The 19,205-nt window shown below is 33.8% G+C and overlaps 5 protein-coding genes and 1 non-coding gene across 9 annotated transcripts; 3 read left to right on the top strand and 3 right to left on the bottom strand.

Moving 5' to 3' along the window:
- Positions 1-1,942: 1,942 nt before the first annotated feature.
- On the bottom strand, positions 1,943-2,548 carry LOC130724847 (uncharacterized). The gene has a single exon (XM_057576116.1). The coding sequence runs from the start codon at positions 2,546-2,548 to the stop codon at positions 1,943-1,945; it is 606 nt and encodes a 201-aa protein (XP_057432099.1).
- A 72-nt stretch (positions 2,549-2,620) lies between these two features.
- LOC130724846 (uncharacterized) lies at positions 2,621-4,029 on the bottom strand. The gene is made up of 6 exons (XM_057576114.1): positions 3,902-4,029; positions 3,563-3,683; positions 3,273-3,452; positions 3,102-3,185; positions 2,880-2,963; positions 2,621-2,785 (listed from the first exon to the last, which is right to left on the bottom strand). Exons 1-6 carry the CDS (start codon positions 4,027-4,029, stop codon positions 2,621-2,623), a joined length of 762 nt encoding a protein of 253 aa, XP_057432097.1.
- Positions 4,030-4,598: 569 nt separating this feature from the next.
- On the top strand, positions 4,599-7,964 carry LOC130724845 (uncharacterized). The gene is made up of 12 exons (XM_057576113.1): positions 4,599-4,739; positions 4,821-4,926; positions 5,717-5,807; positions 5,902-6,023; positions 6,105-6,189; positions 6,274-6,403; positions 6,514-6,677; positions 6,896-7,016; positions 7,127-7,306; positions 7,391-7,474; positions 7,622-7,705; positions 7,800-7,964. Exons 1-12 carry the CDS (start codon positions 4,599-4,601, stop codon positions 7,962-7,964), a joined length of 1,473 nt encoding a protein of 490 aa, XP_057432096.1.
- Positions 7,965-8,036: 72 nt separating this feature from the next.
- On the top strand, positions 8,037-8,453 carry LOC130724844 (uncharacterized). The gene has a single exon (XM_057576112.1). It carries the CDS (start codon positions 8,037-8,039, stop codon positions 8,451-8,453), a length of 417 nt encoding a protein of 138 aa, XP_057432095.1.
- A 3,788-nt stretch (positions 8,454-12,241) lies between these two features.
- On the bottom strand, positions 12,242-12,323 carry TRNAS-AGA (transfer RNA serine (anticodon AGA)). Its single transcript has one exon. It is a non-coding gene; the product is annotated as a tRNA-Ser (tRNA).
- A 2,471-nt stretch (positions 12,324-14,794) lies between these two features.
- LOC130724199 (protein DJ-1 homolog D-like) lies at positions 14,795-19,144 on the top strand. 4 transcript variants are annotated; one of them, XM_057575375.1, is made up of 6 exons: positions 14,795-14,958; positions 15,044-15,163; positions 15,594-16,034; positions 16,596-16,958; positions 17,607-17,634; positions 18,783-19,144. In XM_057575375.1, exons 1-6 carry the CDS (start codon positions 14,797-14,799, stop codon positions 18,818-18,820), a joined length of 1,152 nt encoding a protein of 383 aa, XP_057431358.1. In that variant the 5' UTR covers positions 14,795-14,796; the 3' UTR covers positions 18,821-19,144. The 4 variants fall into 4 exon arrangements, with proteins under 4 accessions (XP_057431358.1, XP_057431357.1, XP_057431356.1 ...); XM_057575374.1 differs by lacking the exon at positions 18,783-19,144 and adding an exon at positions 17,741-18,776; XM_057575373.1 differs by lacking the exon at positions 17,607-17,634.
- The last annotated feature ends 61 nt before the right edge of the window (positions 19,145-19,205 follow it).

The following is a 19,205-nucleotide window of genomic DNA, read 5'->3' as shown; positions in this document are numbered from 1 at the left end:
TGAACTTATTCATTGTTTGATGATAACATTGTATTATATAATCTTATACATCAATTACCTCTTATACATTAAAATGATTGATTATTTAATCCACCTATAAATGATGGATAATACATGATAAGAGTGTGATGTATAAGTCACCACCACAACCCTCCATTATCGCCACCACACTACTCTCCACCATTGCTACCACCACTCTCCACGACTACCCTCCACCACGGCGCTGCCTCTACCACCTTCACGGCTGCCACCGTCACCACCAGCACATCCTAAAAAAAAAGAATTCACCAACAAAAGAACTTTATTAAAGAATAGAAGTACGTAAGAACATCTCATAAAGAGGGGAAAACCACACCTCATTCCACAATTCTTAGAATCAAAGACGCCCTCCTAAAAGATCACACTTGAAGAATGAACCTCGTTGAAACCTTTTTAGGAAAAACTCTAGTGAAGGAAAAAGAGTACATCATTCTCAGTTAGCCTTTAACACACAGTACATAATCCCACTTATAAAGCCCAATACAAAGTCCCCATACTATTCTTGCTGCATACGACTTTCACTAAAATTTGTTGCATCAAGCTTTCCTCCTCATATAACTAGTATTCGAACCCATGCGTCGCACGGATGAAATAATATGGAAAAAAGAAATAAAAATGAAGTTAAGAGCAATAAATAATGTTTTTTATATGGTCTTTTTGTTTTAACTGAGTCGAGTTACATTCGAGTATGTTTTGGTTATGTTTAATTTTTACTTTGGTTTTAGAGAAGACACTATCATACACAGAATCATGTGTGTATTATATTCATAGGTATAATCTTGCATTCGTTGATCACCATGAGTTAAAAACAAAGTACTAAAATATAAGATAAATTTCACCCAAATTGACGTAACGTAGAAATCTGAAATAACCCACGTCTGAAATAATATTTTAATTAGAGGTACAATGAACCAAATTACATAACAAATAGATTCGGAAAGATCCTTAAAATATGAAAACCACTTGAACTGAAAAATTTATTATAAAATAAATAATAGCAATGTAAAAATGCCTTTGATTTTTTTTTTCGATGAAGTGACATTTTTTCTTTTTCATAAGTCTCCACCCGCAAAGAATGAGACACCATAAAAATTACATCACTAACTAGTTAGAACTAAAGTTATTTATTCAAGAGAAAAACAATATATATTACTAAAATAATAACATATTTGTAGTCACATGACAGATTAGTGCATATTTAAGTAGCTTGAAATTTCATGTATGTAGTGATAGACAATTGTATTCCCAGCACGTAATAGCTTAAGCATCATAGAACATATAATATCATAACATTTGACTAATATGATTATTACAAAATAAGATGAATGCAATATGTACTTCAAATAAATTATCAGAATCAGTAGTAGAAATCATCTAACAGCTTTTAAGTAAAACTATTATTACCAACACAGTTATCTGTCGGGCTGAAAGACTCCATGGGTATTTTGCCACACAATATCTCTTGCAACCTTCAATCATAATATTAAACAACAAAAATAAAAGGAATCACACAATTGAATTGGAATCTCATCATTCAAGTACCAAATAGAAATAGCAACATATTATATGATATATTGAAAGTACAAAGTAATTTCAATTGACTAAAAATATTAGATAAAAAATAAACCTCAAATATTTTCAAAGACCTCCCAGTAGAGAACATTTGTTGTTGAAGTGGTAATTTCTCCTTCATCATCCAGTATTAGGATTCTTAACCCTTTTCTACTTTTGACTCTTGATACTGCTACGTAGAACTGACCATGAGTGAATACTGGTCTAGGAAGGTATAATCCAACATGGCTCAAAGACTGCCCTTGACTCTTGTTGATGGTCATTGCGTAACAAACAGCCAATGGAAACTGTCGCCTTTTAAATTTGAATGGAAGACCAGAGTCTTGTGGAATCAACTCATTCTACCAATGTAAACTTTTTTTCCGGAATTTGTTCCAGTCACAACAGTCGCACCGGTCACATTTGGGCACAAATCCTCTATTAAAAGTCTAGTTCCATTACATAATCCAGAGGATTGGTCTAAGTTTCTTAGAAGCATGACAGACACCCCATCCTTCAACACCAATTTGTGATTTGGAATTCCAGAACATTTTACTTCATGTAGAAACTCCGGGGTTAACCATGCAGCTTCAACATCATTGTCCTCATCAAACTTGCAAGCAGAATCACAACTCAGATATTCTTTTTCTTCCCCTTCAATGCAAGATAAAATATATTGATTGACTTTTTCAACTGATTCTAATGTAGGGGCTAATATAGCTCTTTCTTGATAAAAGATTGGATCTGTAAGATGAGAAACCATATCTGGATAAACAAACTGTATAAGTTGGAGCAACGGTTCAGATGGATCAGTAATCAAAAGATCATGAGGAACATCAATAAGCATTTCACCGTCATCATTGGTTGTTGATTCACCGTTTCCCAATTTAAGAATCCACTCAGCAAATTCTTTGACGTCATCATTATCTTGATGTCCATTCGTATTGAGTAACCTCATATTTTTTGTCAAGGAAAGAACATTGCAGTTTTCCACTTTGATAATACTTTCACATGGAATTGAAAAACAAAATTAGTTCTTCTCCACTTTGATAACTTTCTTCAAACGATTAACGGAAGATCCATCAGCCACAAAGTTAGCTTCATTTTCAACTTTCCTCTTATATGTAATAACTTGATCCACTGTCTGTTTAACATTGTTGTCATCACTGGCAGCAGTGAAATCAGAGAGCAAGTCCTGCAATAATAAAATTGACATGCAAATGATTTTTAATATACCATCGTTTAGTTTGTAAATAGTTAAGAATGAAACTACAAAATTTGTTTAATACCTTCGGGGTATTGATCAGCATAGAAGTATTCTCAGAAGAACTATCAGTTTCAGAAAGCGATGCAATGGCTTTACCTTTAAATATCTATGGAAAAGGTAAAAGTATTGATTAGAGGCTTTTGAATTTAAATAAATGATTTTTTTTTGACATACTACCAATTTAAAACTAATTATTCATTTTGTAAATAGATAACAATTAAATTGTAAAATCTATGTAGAATACCGTTGAAGAATTGTTCAGATCAGAAGTGGTATTAGGAGTTGCTTCAATGTCTGATAGTGATGCAACAACCTTTTCTGACTGGTGCTACAAATAAGGAATAAGGTCAAAGTTGAAGTTAAGATATGAATTCAAAAAACACTAATTATTATTTTTAATTTTATGTACACATACCAACTGATTAGGAGTCATTTCAATGAACTTTTGGATTAGTCCAACATCATCTGTGAGCCTCTTAACTGGGTAGCATGCTTCATAATTTGACATTCTATTTTGCTTTATTTCAACTTTGAACATGAATGTCTTCTCAGCAAGTTGAAGTATTTCATTTGGCGGAGTGTGTAGTGAACCATTCTTAAAAAAATAATAACATAGTTGTTCAATCATATAGTGGCCTATTTAAAAAATAGCATAAAATAAGAGTATTAGATATAGGGATTAAGATTTTGCTTGTGAAACCGGACCTTGTCAAGAATTTGAATCAAGTCTGCACACGACTTATTTAGCATTATAGAAGCCTCACGATAAAAAATGACTAACGCAGCAGAATCTTTGTCATCGATTGCACGAAGCTTAATCCGATACCTGCAAAAACAAATATTAAAAATGAATAAGTTGTCATTTTTAACATATGTATTAGCCTATTTCGTCTTCTTAATAGATGAAAGTGAATTAAAAAAAATCTATTATACAATAGGAGGTGCCACAATAATAAAGAGCTTTATAATTACGCGGATCCTAGATATGCATGAGTAATGGGTTCAACTTAATTAAAAAGATATTGCATCTATTGTGGTGATTACCTTGGGTATACAGTGAAGAGATGTTGATTGCAAGAATCACAGAAGTTCAACTTATTACGTTGATGAACAGATTTATGGCAAACACAAGCGGCATACCACCAATCATCTGGGTCAATTATATGCTTCATTGTTGCTTGGAACGCAACATACTTTTCCTTAAAAAATTTAAATTTAAAGGTAGAGTTATATCAAAGCTAAGCTTTCAATGAGATTATAATTTCTAATAAACCTATATACTATTTGAAATTCAAAATATAGAAGGAAAGAAAAAACAAACGTAACAAACCGATATTGCAGTGGTCAAAAGTTTTGATTTTTGAATAAAAATACTGATAATATAATATGAGATTATAATTTCTTTAATTGCAATATTCTAGAATATGTACTAACCTGAAAACAAAAACGTGAAACATCTTCTCATCTTGATTTTAGTGGATTTCAAAAACTATCTCTTGAATTTCTGGATTAGTTTAGATTTAGTCAAGTAGAAGTATTTGAGGTTAACAATTCACCTGGTCTTATATTCATTCATCTTTAACTCATAAAAAAGAAGGAAATTTAAAATACAAAATTTAAAATAATTTAAAAATAAAAACATCATTATAAAAAAACCATTATCACACATTTCAGAATTCACGTTCCCCATCTCACAAATTCTCACACAACTCTCTCTACTTCCCCCTCCTTCCTCTCAACCATGACAGACCTCATATCAGATGTTTGCCTTTCAAAAGCAACAAGTTCCTTCGCTGCAAGGATATTACGTATGTGGACTCTGCCTTCCTTTGACAATCCATCAGACATAGGTACTATTAACATGGTATTGATGGATCAGCAGGTATATTTACAAACTTTACAATTTTTTTCTTGGTAAATTTTCAAATATTTCTACATATAATTTTTTTTTAATCATTTACAGAGTTCGAAAATACAAGCATCAATAAAAGGCTCGGCTGTCATTGAGATCTTTAATGGTAAACTCATGGAAGGTGAGGTATACCAGTTTAGTGGTTTAGCTGTTTCGGGTAATATCGGAAAATACATATCAACACGTCACTCCTGTCGTCTGAATTTCCAAGAAAAAACTACAGCTGTCGTGATTAAGGAAACAAACATCCCGATGTTTGGATTCTCATTTATTCCATATTCTGAATTGATCAACCTAAGTATTGATACATCTTTTATGGTTGGTGAGTGCATCTTTTCTATTTGATATTTTCATCTGTTTTGATTTTTTAATATTTATTTTTTAAATTGAAAACACTATTTTAAAATTTTAAAAAATTAACAAGATTTTATCTGAAAAAAAATTGACTCTTTCATTTACGGAAATTTAATATTTTTTATTTTTTTTTTAGAAAAAGGAAGATATATTATTAATAAGAAAGCCTGAGCCAGAGAAGCAAACCAGGCAAAGGACAATATATTTTTTCATTTATATAATTAGTTTTCCAAAATATGAATTTTAAATTAACAAAAAATTAAAAAAAAATCTGACGCCTCTTTAGAAAAATAGACATACAGTAAAAAAAACTCTTTTATTTGCTATTTTCTTCTGTTTCGATATTTAGATATTTACTTATATTTTTAAATTGAAAACACTATTTTTAAATTAAAAAAAATTATTTGAAAAAAAGAATCAACTCCTTCTTTTATGGTAATTTAAAAATTTGAATTGAAAAAATCTCTTTTTATAAAAAAAATGTACATACGGTTATAAGAAAGACTATTTTTTGAAGGCTAATAATTAGAAAAGTTAGAAATGAAATTAAACAAAGTTAACATTAACTACTTTATCTTTTCCATCATTTACAGATATAATCGGATTGTTATCTGGTCAACCTCGGCTCACTCATTATGGAAAGGGGAAGACGAAGATTCTCAATATAGATCTGTTAATTGGTGGGTAAGTATTTGGCTTACCAATCAATAATTTATCTTCTTAATTCCATCCATTTACAACATAATGACTTCAAATTAGATATATTTATTTAATGCAGACATAAAATGGAGTGCACATTGTTTGGTGAATACGCTGATGAGTTTAACACATTGCTTCATAATGACACTTCTCTCAGCCAAGTTGTCGTTATTAATATGGCAAGAGTTAAATTTTATAAGGGTAACAACTCTAAATTTATTTAACATCTTAATTTTATGCAACACATAGATAATGTGTTCTTTATGGTGATTTTATACAAAGGTAAAAATGTACTGCAAAACTCAATGTATGGAACAAAAATATTTTTCAACCCTGATATTCCTGAGGTCCTTGCTATCAAGCAAAGGTATGTACATTCCAATATTCTCTTCCTAATAGTACCCACCATGCCCATTCATTTTATGCTGACTAAATTCATTCTTATTTTAAGCATAATGGTCAATCAAAGTCTCACACCATTCAACAATCAACTCAATGATCCAAGCCAATTGAAACCAGAAGATGACTTCTTACGCCTGACGCGGAGGATGGATATTGAGCAAATGAAGGAGTGCAGAACGGTAATAAAATTAAATGCGCATTGATTGCATATGTTTAAATATTAAAATTTCATATTTTTTACCTTTGATTTCTTTGATATAACTCTACCTTTAAATTTAAATTTTTGAAGGAAAAGTATGTTGTGTTCCAAGCAACAATGAAGCATATAATTGACCCAGATGATTGGTGGTATGCCGCTTGTGTTTGCCATAAATCTGTTCATCAACGTAATAAGTTGAACTTCTGTGATTCTTGCAATCAACATCTCTTCACAGCCTTCACTGTATACCCAAGGTAATCACCACAATAGATGCAATATCTTTTTAATTAAGTTGAACCCATTACTCATGCATATCTAGGATCCGCGTAATTATAAAGCTCTTTATTATTGTGGCACCTCCTATTGTATAATAGATTTTTTTTAATTCACTTTCATCTATTAAGAAGACGAAATAGGCTAATACATGTGTTAAAAATGACAACTTATTCATTTTTAATATTTGTTTTTGCAGGTATCGGATTAAGCTTCGTGCAATCGATGACAAAGATTCTGCTGCGTTAGTCATTTTTGATCGTGAGGCTTCTATAATGCTAAATAAGTCGTGTGCGGACTTGATTCAAATTCTTGACAAGGTCCGGTTTCACAAGCAAAATCTTAATCCCTATATCTAATACTCTTATTTTATGCTATTTTTTAAATAGGCCACTATATGATTGAACAACTATGTTATTATTTTTTTAAGAATGGTTCACTACACACTCCGCCAAATGAAATACTTCAACTTGCTGAGAAGACATTCCTGTTCAAAGTTGAAATAAAGCAAAATAGAATGTCAAATTATGAAGCATGCTACCCAGTTAAGAGGCTCACAGATGATGTTGGACTAATCCAAAAGTTCATTGAAATGACTCCTAATCAGTTGGTATGTGTACATAAAATTAAAAATAATTAGTGTTTTTTGAATTCATATCTTAACTTCAACTTTGACCTTATTCCTTATTTGTAGCACCAGTCAGAAAAGGTTGTTGCATCACTATCAGACATTGAAGCAACTCCTAATACCACTTCTGATCTGAACAATTCTTCAACGGTATTCTACATAGATTTTACAATTTAATTGTTAATTTGTTATCTATTTACAAAATTAATAATTAGTTTTAAATTGGTAGTATGTCAAAAAAAAAATCATTTATTTAAATTCAAAAGCCTCTAATCAATACTTTTACCTTTTCCATAGATATTTAAAGGTAAAGCCATTGCATCGCTTTCTGAAACTGATAGTTCTTCTGAGAATACTTCTATGCTGATCAATACCCCGAAGGTATTAAACAAATTTTGTAGTTTCATTCTTAACTATTTACAAACTAAACGATGGTATATTAAAAATCATTTGCATGTCAATTTTATTATTGCAGGACTTGCTCTCTGATTTCACTGCTGCCAGTGATGACAACAATGTTAAACAGACAGTGGATCAAGTTATTACATATAAGAGGAAAGTTGAAAATGAAGCTAACTTTGTGGCTGATGGATCTTCCGTTAATCGTTTGAAGAAAGTTATCAAAGTGGAGAAGAACTAATTTTGTTTTTCAATTCCATGTGAAAGTATTATCAAAGTGGAAAACTGCAAAGTTCTTTCCTTGACAAAAAATATGAGGTTACTCAATACGAATGGACATCAAGATAATGATGACGTCAAAGAATTTGCTGAGTGGATTCTTAAATTGGGAAACGGTGAATCAACAACCAATGATGACGGTGAAATGCTTATTGATGTTCCTCATGATCTTTTGATTACTGATCCATCTGAACCGTTGCTCCAACTTATACAGTTTGTTTATCCAGATATGGTTTCTCATCTTACAGATCCAATCTTTTATCAAGAAAGAGCTATATTAGCCCCTACATTAGAATCAGTTGAAAAAGTCAATCAATATATTTTATCTTGCATTGAAGGGGAAGAAAAAGAATATCTGAGTTGTGATTCTGCTTGCAAGTTTGATGAGGACAATGATGTTGAAGCTGCATGGTTAACCCCGGAGTTTCTACATGAAGTAAAATGTTCTTGAATTCCAAATCACAAATTGGTGTTGAAGGAAGGGGTGTCTGTCATGCTTCTAAGAAACTTAGACCAATCCTCTGGATTATGTAATGGAACTAGACTTTTAATAGAGGATTTGTGCCCAAATGTGACCGGTGCGACTGTTGTGACTGGAACAAATTCCGGAAAAAAAGTTTACATTGGTAGAATGAGTTGATTCCACAAGACTCTGGTCTTCCATTCAAATTTGAAAGGCGACAGTTTCCATTGGCTGTTTGTTACGCAATGACCATCAACAAGAGTCAAGGGCAGTCTTTGAGCCATGTTGGATTATACCTTCCTAGACCAGTATTCACTCATGGTCAGTTCTACGTAGCAGTATCAAGAGTCAAAAGTAGAAAAAGGGTTAAGAATCCTAATACTGGATGATGAAGGAGAAATTACCACTTCAACAACAAATGTTCTCTACTGGGAGGTCTTTGAAAATATTTGAGGTTTATTCTTTATCTAATATTTTTAGTCAATTGAAATTACTTTGTACTTTCAATATATCATATAATATGTTGTCATTTCTATTTGGTACTTGAATGATGAGATTCCAATTCAATTGTGTGATTCCTTTTATTTTTGTTGTTTAATATTATGATTGAAGGTTGCAAGAGATATTGTGTGGCAAAATACCCATGGAGTCTTTTAGCCCGACAGATAACTGTGTTGGTAATAATAGTTTTACTTAAAAGCTGTTAGATGATTTCTACTAGTGATTCTGATAATTTATTTGAAGTACATATTGCATTCATCTTATTTTGTAATAATCATATTAGTCAAATATTATGATATTATATGTTCCTATGATGCTTAAGCTATTACGTGCTGGGAATGCAATTGTCTATCACTACATACATGAAATTTCAAGCTACTTAAATATGCACTAATCTGTCATGTGACTACAAATATGTTATAACTTTAGTCCTAACCAGTTAGTGATGTAATTTTTATGGTGTCTCATTCTTTGCAGGTGGTGACTTATGAAAAAGAAAAAATGTCACTTCATCGAAAAATAATCAAAGACATTTTTACATTGCTATTATTTATTTTATAATGAATTTTCCAGTTCAAGTGGTTTTCACACTTTAAGGATCTTTCCGAATCTATTTGTTATGTAATTTGGTTAATTGTGCCTCTAATTAAAATACTATTTCAGACGTGGGTTATTTCAGATTTCTACGTTACGTCAATTGGGGTGAAATTTATCTTATATTTTATTACGTTGTTTTTAACTCTTGATGATCAACGAATGCAAGATTATACCCTATGAATATAATACACACATGATTATGTGTATTATAGTGTCTTCTCTAAAACCAAAGTAAAAATTAAACATAACCAAAACATACCCGAATGTAACTCGACTCAGTTAAAACAAAAAGACCATATAAAAAACATATTTATTGCTCTTAACTTCATTTTTATTTCTTTTTTCCATATTATTTCATTCGTGCGACGCACGGGTTCGGATACTAGTTGTATATAGGTTTATTAGGTGAATATTGTGAAGCTTGACTATATATTATTTCGTGAGTTTTATTAGCTTGACACATGTCCTTACAATTGTGGAAGTTGTAGATTATTGACACCTAAGCTTTCAATGAGTCTCAAACTATATATTATTAGATTAGATTAGATACTCGAAATGTAGCAGGGCCGGCCCAACTCAAAGTGAGGCCTAAAGCGAACTTTAAAACTGAGGCCTTTTATTTATAAAAAAAAGTTTATTATTTTTTTAATTTTTTATTTAAAATTTATTTTTGGAGCTTTTTGAAATGCAACAAGAACCAATAATTTTTTTTAAACATAAAATTATATAGATATGAAAAAGCAAACTCTCCCAAATGAGTAAAATACAACCACAACAAAAAAACCAAGATACAAGAACAAAGGTAAAAGAAAACAATAAACTAAAGGATGAAAAGAGACATATTAGTAAGCAAGAAAAAAAAGAACCAATAGCAGTAGCAACGCAACAGGACAAATCAAAACAAAGTCAGGTTATATATCATAAAAAATCAACAATGAAAATTAGCAATTTAGTACTTACGGTGCTTATCGTTTTGAATTCCAAGAAGCAGGAGAGTTTTTTCTTCCTATTGATCTTCTTCTCAATGGCTAATCAAAGGAAAAATAAATTAATGAGAAAGATTCTTTTACAAAGGATGTGAGAGTTTGAGAGACAAAGCCTTAGATAAAAAATTTTTTCCCCTTTGAGAGAGTCAGAGTGAGAGAGTGGCAGAGAGAATAGAAACAGGTTTAGGATTTGAGAGAAAAGGAAAGGTCAAAGAATGAAAGGTGAAAAAAAAACAGGTAACATCAATTAATTGTCAATTAAGATTGCTAATTTCTAGTAATTGTCAATTAAGTTTTTTTGAGAAAAATTAGGGAATAAACAATAACATAGTGGCAACTTGCAGGGTAATAGTAACAAAATGATAGTATTTTTTCTTTTTATTTGAGGCTTTACTTATAAAAATATGAGGCCTTTCTTTACTTAGAATTTTTTTTTGGAGGCCTAAAGTCCTTACTTGAGTCGCTTGACCCTTGGGCCAGCCATGAAATGTAGCTCCACACAATTCCTTCCCAGCAGGCCATGTAGCATAGAAAGAGAACCAGCAAACCTTCATACATCAATTAAATCCATGCCATCATAAAAGACTAAAAACAATAAACTGGAACCTCAAAACCATGAGATGCTAAATAAAACCTTCCCTGCAACCATGCGAATCAAAACAGCACCATAAAAAATGCCTTTAGCATATCACGTTATGAAACACTCCACGGTATTGCCAAATTGAAACACAAAAACATGAAAACTAGCGACAGCTAAATCACATGGTAAAAAAAAATCACCTCATTGTTTGGATCAATCTACCCATGTATTTTGATAGGATTTGTTCTTATCGTAGTTTTTTTCTGACTTTCAATGGGGTCTTTCCCTCTTGTGCAAATGTAGGTTTTGGTTCTTGTAGGTCTTTACAGGTGTTTGAGAGGTTTTTATTGTAGTGGTTGAGCTTTTGCCGGTTTTTTTTATTGGCTTGGTTAAAAGCAAATTTGGTGCAGATGATAAGAGAAAATTAATCTATATTTACTATTAATATTTTTAAGTGAGTAGTCTATTTTAGTGTTAGTAAATAATTGGGAGCACAAGTTCGAACCCTGGAAAATACAATTGTTGGGAAGAACATTCAATGGTTTCCGAACGGGTGACGACATCCATGAAAGACCAAAACAAGTGTTAGTAAATAATTAATTAGCTTATTTCAGTTCAAAAAAAAATAATTAGCTTATTTTTTATTACTATCATAATATAAGTAACGAAATAATATTAACTAAGTAGTGACAAGTGGAAAGGAAAAAATGTCTATTTTCATATGAGTAAGAACAATATTTTTCACCATTTATAAAGTTACGTCATTTTAAACTAAATTATATGAGTAAATAAACAATTTTAACTTTCTAGTAACTACTGACAATTGATGAATAATAAAATTAAAATTATTAGAATTAATATGTTTACATTCATCAATTAATATATTACAAAATATAAATATTGAGATGATTTTAATTTGGTGAACTGAAAAGAAATAGAAAGCTATTATCTCATTCTTCTGTATATTAATTGAAAAAAATAGAAAATAGTTTTTAAATCTGTATGTTAAAAACAGTAAATATAAGAACTCTTTTACACTTGAAATTATTTTCCATTGGAATAGTAATGAAGAAAAAACTAAAAGAAATGGAAAAGAAGAAAATAGGAAAAAACGTGGACGGCAGGATTCGAACCTGCGCGGGCAAAGCCCACATGATTTCTAGTCATGCCCGATAACCACTCCGGCACGTCCACATGTTGATGCTATTGTTCTCAATAAAATATTACTTAACTAAATATAAAGCCCATAAAATGAAGAAAAATCAAAGAATGATACAGCTACAGCCTCCATGCCATACTTCAACCTAGAGATTTCTAAATCAGTTTTCATTTTATACCACTACTATCCAAAAGCATCAAATCTATCATTACACTTACTATAAAAAAAAATAAATGCTAGCTAGATGACCACTTAGAGACGGATCTAGAAATTTAATGTTGTGAGGGTATTAATAAATGAGACACAAGTGCGACACTTTTTACCAAAGGTACAATAAAAACAAAATATTTTACACTCAAGTGAGGACATTTAGCAATGTGGCAAACAAGTGAGGGCAATTTTTACCAAAGGAACCATTAAAAATCGCATACTTTTACTATTCAATTTTTTTCTAATGATTTTTTTTTCCAAAATCAAGAAGTGAGGGCACATGCCCTCACACTCTTTAACCTGCATCCGTCCCTGACCACTTACTAGCATCAATGAGAATGGAATTGGTGAAGGGCCATGAGCAGAAAGCTAAGCATGTGAATGATCAATCCATCAATGAAGCGTTACTGAGTTCAAAAGGGAAACAACACCTCAGGTTTCAGAAAATTGACAATAGTTTGAATTTCTCTGCTTCATTCCTACAACATAGTTCAACATAAAATGTTAAGCTCCAACTCGATCAGTCAATTACCACAAGTATTTATTAAAACAAGAATCAATATAGCAAAAGAAGCAAGGCATAGAATAATTAGGGCTCGTTTGGCACGCTGTATTAGGCATGATAGTATAAGCTTATACAATACATTATGAGTTTATCCATTGTTTGGTGATGACATTGTATTGTATAAGCTTATCCATCAAAGTCCCCTTATACGTTAAAATGACGTATTATTTAATCCATCATGTGAGTGATGGATAAGGCATGATAAGGTTGTGACGTATAAGTCACCATCACCACCACCCTCTATTGCTGCCAACTTACACCACCATTGGCACCACCACCACCACCACCACCATCCGATCACCGCCGCCGCCACCACCGCCCTACCGTCACCACTGGTGTTGCCACCACCACCACCACCGCCGCCCTACCGCCACCACCACCATAATCGCCGCCACCACAACCCTATCGCTACCACCACCATAATCGCCGCCACCACCGACACCACAACCACCCTATCGCCACCACCACCACCACCACCACCACCACCATTGCCTCCACCCTCCACCGTCACGACCACCCTACTAAGCCGCCACCGCCTTACTACCACCACCACACTCTATCGTCGCCAACACCACAACCACCATCGCTGCCACCACCGCCACCACCGATGTTGCCGCCACCACCCTACCGCCACCACAACCACCACCCTATCGCCACCACCACCATAATTGTCGCCACCACTCTATTGCCACCACCGACACCACAACCACCACCCTATCGCCGCCACCACCACCACCATTGCCTCCACCCTCCACTGTAGCCGCCACCGCCTTACCACCACCACCACCACCCTATCATCACCACCACCACAACCACCATCGCTGCCACCACCATCACCAACCTATCTCCACTGTCACCACCACCGCCACCAACACCAACCTACCACCATTGCCACCACCCCCACCAAACTACCACTACTTCCATCACCACCGCCACCACCGTTATAATCGCCTCCATATTTGATTTTTATTTTATATCATTATTCAATACTTCATTAAACATAAAATTGCATTAATTTAAACGATATGGTAAATTATACAGTGTATGTCCAAACGCTGGATAGTATAAGAAAATTATCAGGGCTTATACTATCAGGCCTAATACTATCAGGCCTTATACTATCAGGCCTTATACTATACGTCGCACCAAACGGGCCTTTAATAAACGGTTTTGCAGTGAAGGTTAGAGTAAATTAAAGTTGAAATAAATGATGATAGTTTGTATGGCTCAATAAGCTTCAATAAATTTAAGAGTAGCTCTCATCATCTCATGACACTAGGTTGCAGAAGTTACCAAGTTTTCTATATTAGAATTTAATAAAAAAAACTTCAATCTGATTTTACAAAATCAGAACACTTGAGGATTTCTTTCTACTATTAATGGATTTCCAGTCATCACTTGTCTCATTTTTCTGCTGTGCTTGAACTTGAGAACATATAGACAAGTTCAATGGCTGAGTGTAATGTGTGTGGTTGTGGGGTTCTCTTGCAAAATGAAGCAAATAAATGATAGGTTTAATACTCTTAAATGAGGATTATTTTAAAAATTGAAAAAGCAAGGCTAAGTATATAGTGAGGGTTCGATTCTTGAACAGTGTGCAATTGTGCATAGAGAAGTATTTATTGAGAGATGTCTACCTACTTAATATGATCTCAGAGCGAATTTTAATCTCATTTCTTGTGATAACGTGGCATGCTGACATTCCATCATATAAATTAAGAATTGGTTGGAATATGCATCACTTTCACAACATAATCTCCTCTTTTCTTCCACTGTCACCACCACCCAAAGATTTCATCGTTCACTCTCTCACACTACACTACACTACACTACAACCACCCATGGCTCCCAAGAAGGTTCTGCTAATCTGCGGTGACTTCGTCGAAGACTCTGAAGTAACCTTCACTTCACTTCTTCACCAATCACACCTTCACTCTCAGTCTCTCACTGTTTTCAATTCACTCATGTTTTCTGTTGCAGGCCATGGTTCCGTTTCAGGCTTTGCAAGCTTTTGGTGTCACCGTCGACGCCGTCTGTCCCGGAAAGAAATCTGGCGACGCCTGCCGCACCGCCGTCCACATGCTTGCTCCTGGTGGCCAGGTCTCTCTCACATTCCTAACCAAGACGCTTGATTCTTTCATGGGTTTGATTCCTCACATGATGTTTCTAATCATTAAAAATGTGTAACTTGTTTCATTTGATTTGTCTTATGATTAGAATTCAATATTCACTGTAAGGGGGGAAAATGTTGGTTTGAATTGATATGCAAATCAGTTGGTAATTCTATGGGTGCAAAATTTTTATGGATGGATGAGGTTTTTACATGTACACAACATAAAATCAAAAGAATTTGAAAATTCCAAGCATATATAATTTTATAACTTTAGAAACTAAAAATGTTCATTTAGAAGTCTAATCAATCGATTCCTAAAATTGCAATGTAATTCCAAGCATACTCATTCATTAGTGAGATTTTGTGATTTGGATGGTAAGGTTTTAATCTTGAGTAATGAATTTTGGATGATTTCAGACTTATACTGAGACTCGTGGTCACAATTTTACACTAAATGCAACGTTTGATGAAGTTGATGCTGCGATCTATGATGGGTTGTGGTTGCCGGGTGGAAGGGCGCCGGAGTATCTTGCTCATATTCCTAGTGTTGTGGAACTGGTGGCCAAGTTTGTCAGTTCTGGGAAACAGATTGCTAGCATTTGTCATGGACAGTTGATTTTGGCTGCTGCTGGAGTAGTTGAAGGTCGCAAGGCCACGGCTTTTCCTGGTGTTAAACCGGTACTGCTTGCTGCTGGTGCTCATTGGGTTGAACCTGAAACCTCGGCAACAACAGTGGTGCATGATAATCTCATTACTGCATCTACTTATGACGGGCACCCAGAAGTTATTCAGAATTTTGTGAAGGCGTTAGGAGGCAAAATAAGTGGCTCCAATAAAATGATCCTCTTCATTTGTGGGGTAGGTTCAGATGTTTCTCATGTTGCTTTCAGATGGTAATCATTGGCTTGGTTGCTGCCCACCTTACTTCTTTTGGACTTTGGTGTGTCTAGTTCTAGGAGTATAATTTTAAGGCATAGGTCTGATGACTGTTTATGTAGTAACGGGGGAATTTTGTTTGAGATTACTATTTAAGAAGGTTTAAGAATATCTTCTCACACTATATATCATTAAGCAATACCAGTGAAATTTGCAAGAATTAGCATCTGCCTGCACATATATAGGTGGTCTTTATTAAAGGGATCTAGGATATGCACTTAGGGATGAGGGTTCCTCTACCTTTTAGGAATACTTATTTGGCCATATCTCTAACTCTAATCAATTTGAGACTTTTCAACAATTAACATTAAAATAATTGAAGCGGGAGAAATGATGGTCTACATAGTTCGCGTGTCTCACTTCCATGTTATAGCATAGGAGGATTGTCATGCACCTACTATACCAATAATTTCTGTTTTTATAATCTTTCATGAAACATGTCACTTATTACTATGCTGATTGATGAAGATGTATTAATTGCAGGATTACATGGAAGACTATGAGGTCATGGTTCCTTTCCAGTCCCTTCAGGCTTTAGGATGCCATGTTGATGCTGTTTGCCCCACAAAGAAGGCAGGTGACACGTGCCCAACTGCTGTTCACGATTTTGAAGGAGATCAAACTTACAGTGAGAAGCCAGGACATAATTTTACTTTAACTGCAACCTTTGATGAAGTGAATGTTTCAGGCTATGATGCCCTTGTCATCCCCGGAGGCCGATCACCTGAGTATTTGGCGTTGAATGAGTCAGTTATTGCCATGGTGAAGCATTTCATGGAAAGCAATAAGCCAGTGGCATCCATTTGCCATGGCCAACAAATTTTAGCTGCTGCTGGTGTTCTCAAGGTATTATCACTGCAAGCTCATTAGAAACATCATGTTTGTTAAGTTTCACACTGTTAGGATCTGATTATTAGGAAGTTGATATTTTATTTTGGGTGGGTTCTCTTTTAGATTAAGAGTAGATTATATTTTATTTTAGAATTATATCTTTTATTTCTTAGGGGTTAATCCTTTATCTATTAAGATTAGTTTATTATAAATAAGAGGTCTCTCATTAGGTTAGGGGGGGATTTGATTACTGAGTTAGAAAGGGTTTTACCTTGTTAAGGGGTTTCCCTTGTAAAAGAAGGATTTCCTTCTTTGTGTCTTATATTTTATTTTAAATAACATTCAGAGAATTCCAACAATATTACCCTTTGCTCCTGTTTCCTTTTGTTTGGCTGTTAGAGGAAAACCAACCCTAGCACACACATGATACCAACCAGCATTTTAATTGAGCTATGTTGTCTTGAGGTAATCATGGCTATTGGTATACTGTATTCTTAGAGCTCTTAGTCAATCTACACTTCTCTCAATTCTCTATTCATTTTTACTATCTGGAAAGAAAAGCTCCATATTTACATTATATGTACATCTCAATAATTTGTAACATCAGTTATTAGTTCTAACAGTATGCAGACTGAAATTCTTTTAAATTGTTGGCTTACGAAGGTAAACAGTATGGCTGAGCAATTAGGAGGTAATTCATTTACAGGATTACAGCCATTTCTTTAAATAACTCTTGTAGTGTTATTGCAGATTGTACATTTGATCTAAACTTTCACATTAATGTCTTGATGCTTCAGGCACATGTCCTTCTGGTTTTCACTTTTTTATCAGTGCTTTTGGAAATATATAATGTTAGTGATTTGTCATGTGAGTCTTGATTTTTGTCTGTTCAGCAAATTACAGTTTGAGATTCAGCAGTTCATGTACTGAAAATGTGATTTGATTGTCCCTTTATATTCTCGTTTCCTTTTTCCTCCCTCTTTGCCACGATTTGTGTTATACTTGGTATATAGTTGTTTCTCAATTTTGTTATCCTGGATTTTGTCCCTATCTTCATTAGAGTTGCTTGTTATTTTGTGATATATTGGAGGAGACATGCACCATGTGTGGTCTGAGAATGTCAGAAGCTGCTTCTCAAACTTGCTTTCTAGCTAATCTTGATTTAATAAAATTTATGCCGCCTGCTTCTGTGTGGTTTTATCTCCTGGTATACTTAGGAGTCTTCTGCTTTTGGCACACCTCGTTTGCTTGCTTGGACAATTGGTTTGTAATCCTTAAGTAATGATGTGAACCAAGGATCTCATCAAGTATCTTCATAAGAAATATATAACTAAGCATAAAGAAATCAGATAGCCCTGAATAGATGTCGACTAAAACAAAGACTCGATAAATTTCTTCTTTTGGTTCTCTTCATTATCCATCTATTATGTATTAATCAAATCTTTGGGCATGGGTGTATCCTCATTTCTAGTATAGTGCGTAATGCCTTGTAAGGGTTGATTAATTCTTGTTCCTATTTTGGCTTGATGATCTGTTAGATTCTATTGTTGTGACTTGTGACCATATAGATGTGATTAAGTATGAGAGTTTTAGATAACTCAATATTAATTGCATGTTGCCTGTTTATATTACTTTTCTTAATTTTCCAAGATGTCATTTGTTGATTGATGGTTGGTAGAAAAACACATGACAACAATCATTTAATATATTGGATAGTAAATTTAATACTTCTGTTATTCCCATTATTTCATTGAATTGCTTGAAGTTAGCACTGATAGTTTTTGATTTGGCTTTGCTGGTTCTAAACTGTTTCCACGTGATACATTTTTATTGTAACAGGGAAGGAAATGTACTGCTTATCCGGCTGTGAAACTTAATGTGGTTCTGTCAGGAGCAACATGGCTGGAGCCAGACCCCATAAGCCGTTGCTTCACTGATGGAAATCTGGTTACTGGAGCTGCCTGGCCAGGGCACCCTGAGTTCATTTCTCAGTTGATGGGTCTACTTGGAATTCAAATATCTTTCTAGAAGAGTCTTGTAATGTAATGTAATGTAATGTAAGTAATGTAATGAATAAAACTCAGTATATGTGTCCTGTTTTAAAGATTCAAAATATGTGGACGAGTGTATATCACGTTCCTGTATCTGAAGAACTTTGAGGTTTGAAAGGCATATGGATAACCTGTTTCTTTGAGCAAGCACTCTACTGTGTCTTGAATGCAAATCTCCCTAAAATTGTTCTTTTTCCATGTTCTCCTTTTT

Source organism: Lotus japonicus, chromosome 6 (genome assembly GCF_012489685.1).
Source record: "Lotus japonicus ecotype B-129 chromosome 6, LjGifu_v1.2".
Lineage (NCBI taxonomy): Eukaryota > Viridiplantae > Streptophyta > Magnoliopsida > Fabales > Fabaceae > Lotus > Lotus japonicus.
The sequence above is the reverse complement of the archived record's forward strand: the minus strand, read 5'-3'. Positions and strand labels throughout refer to the sequence as shown.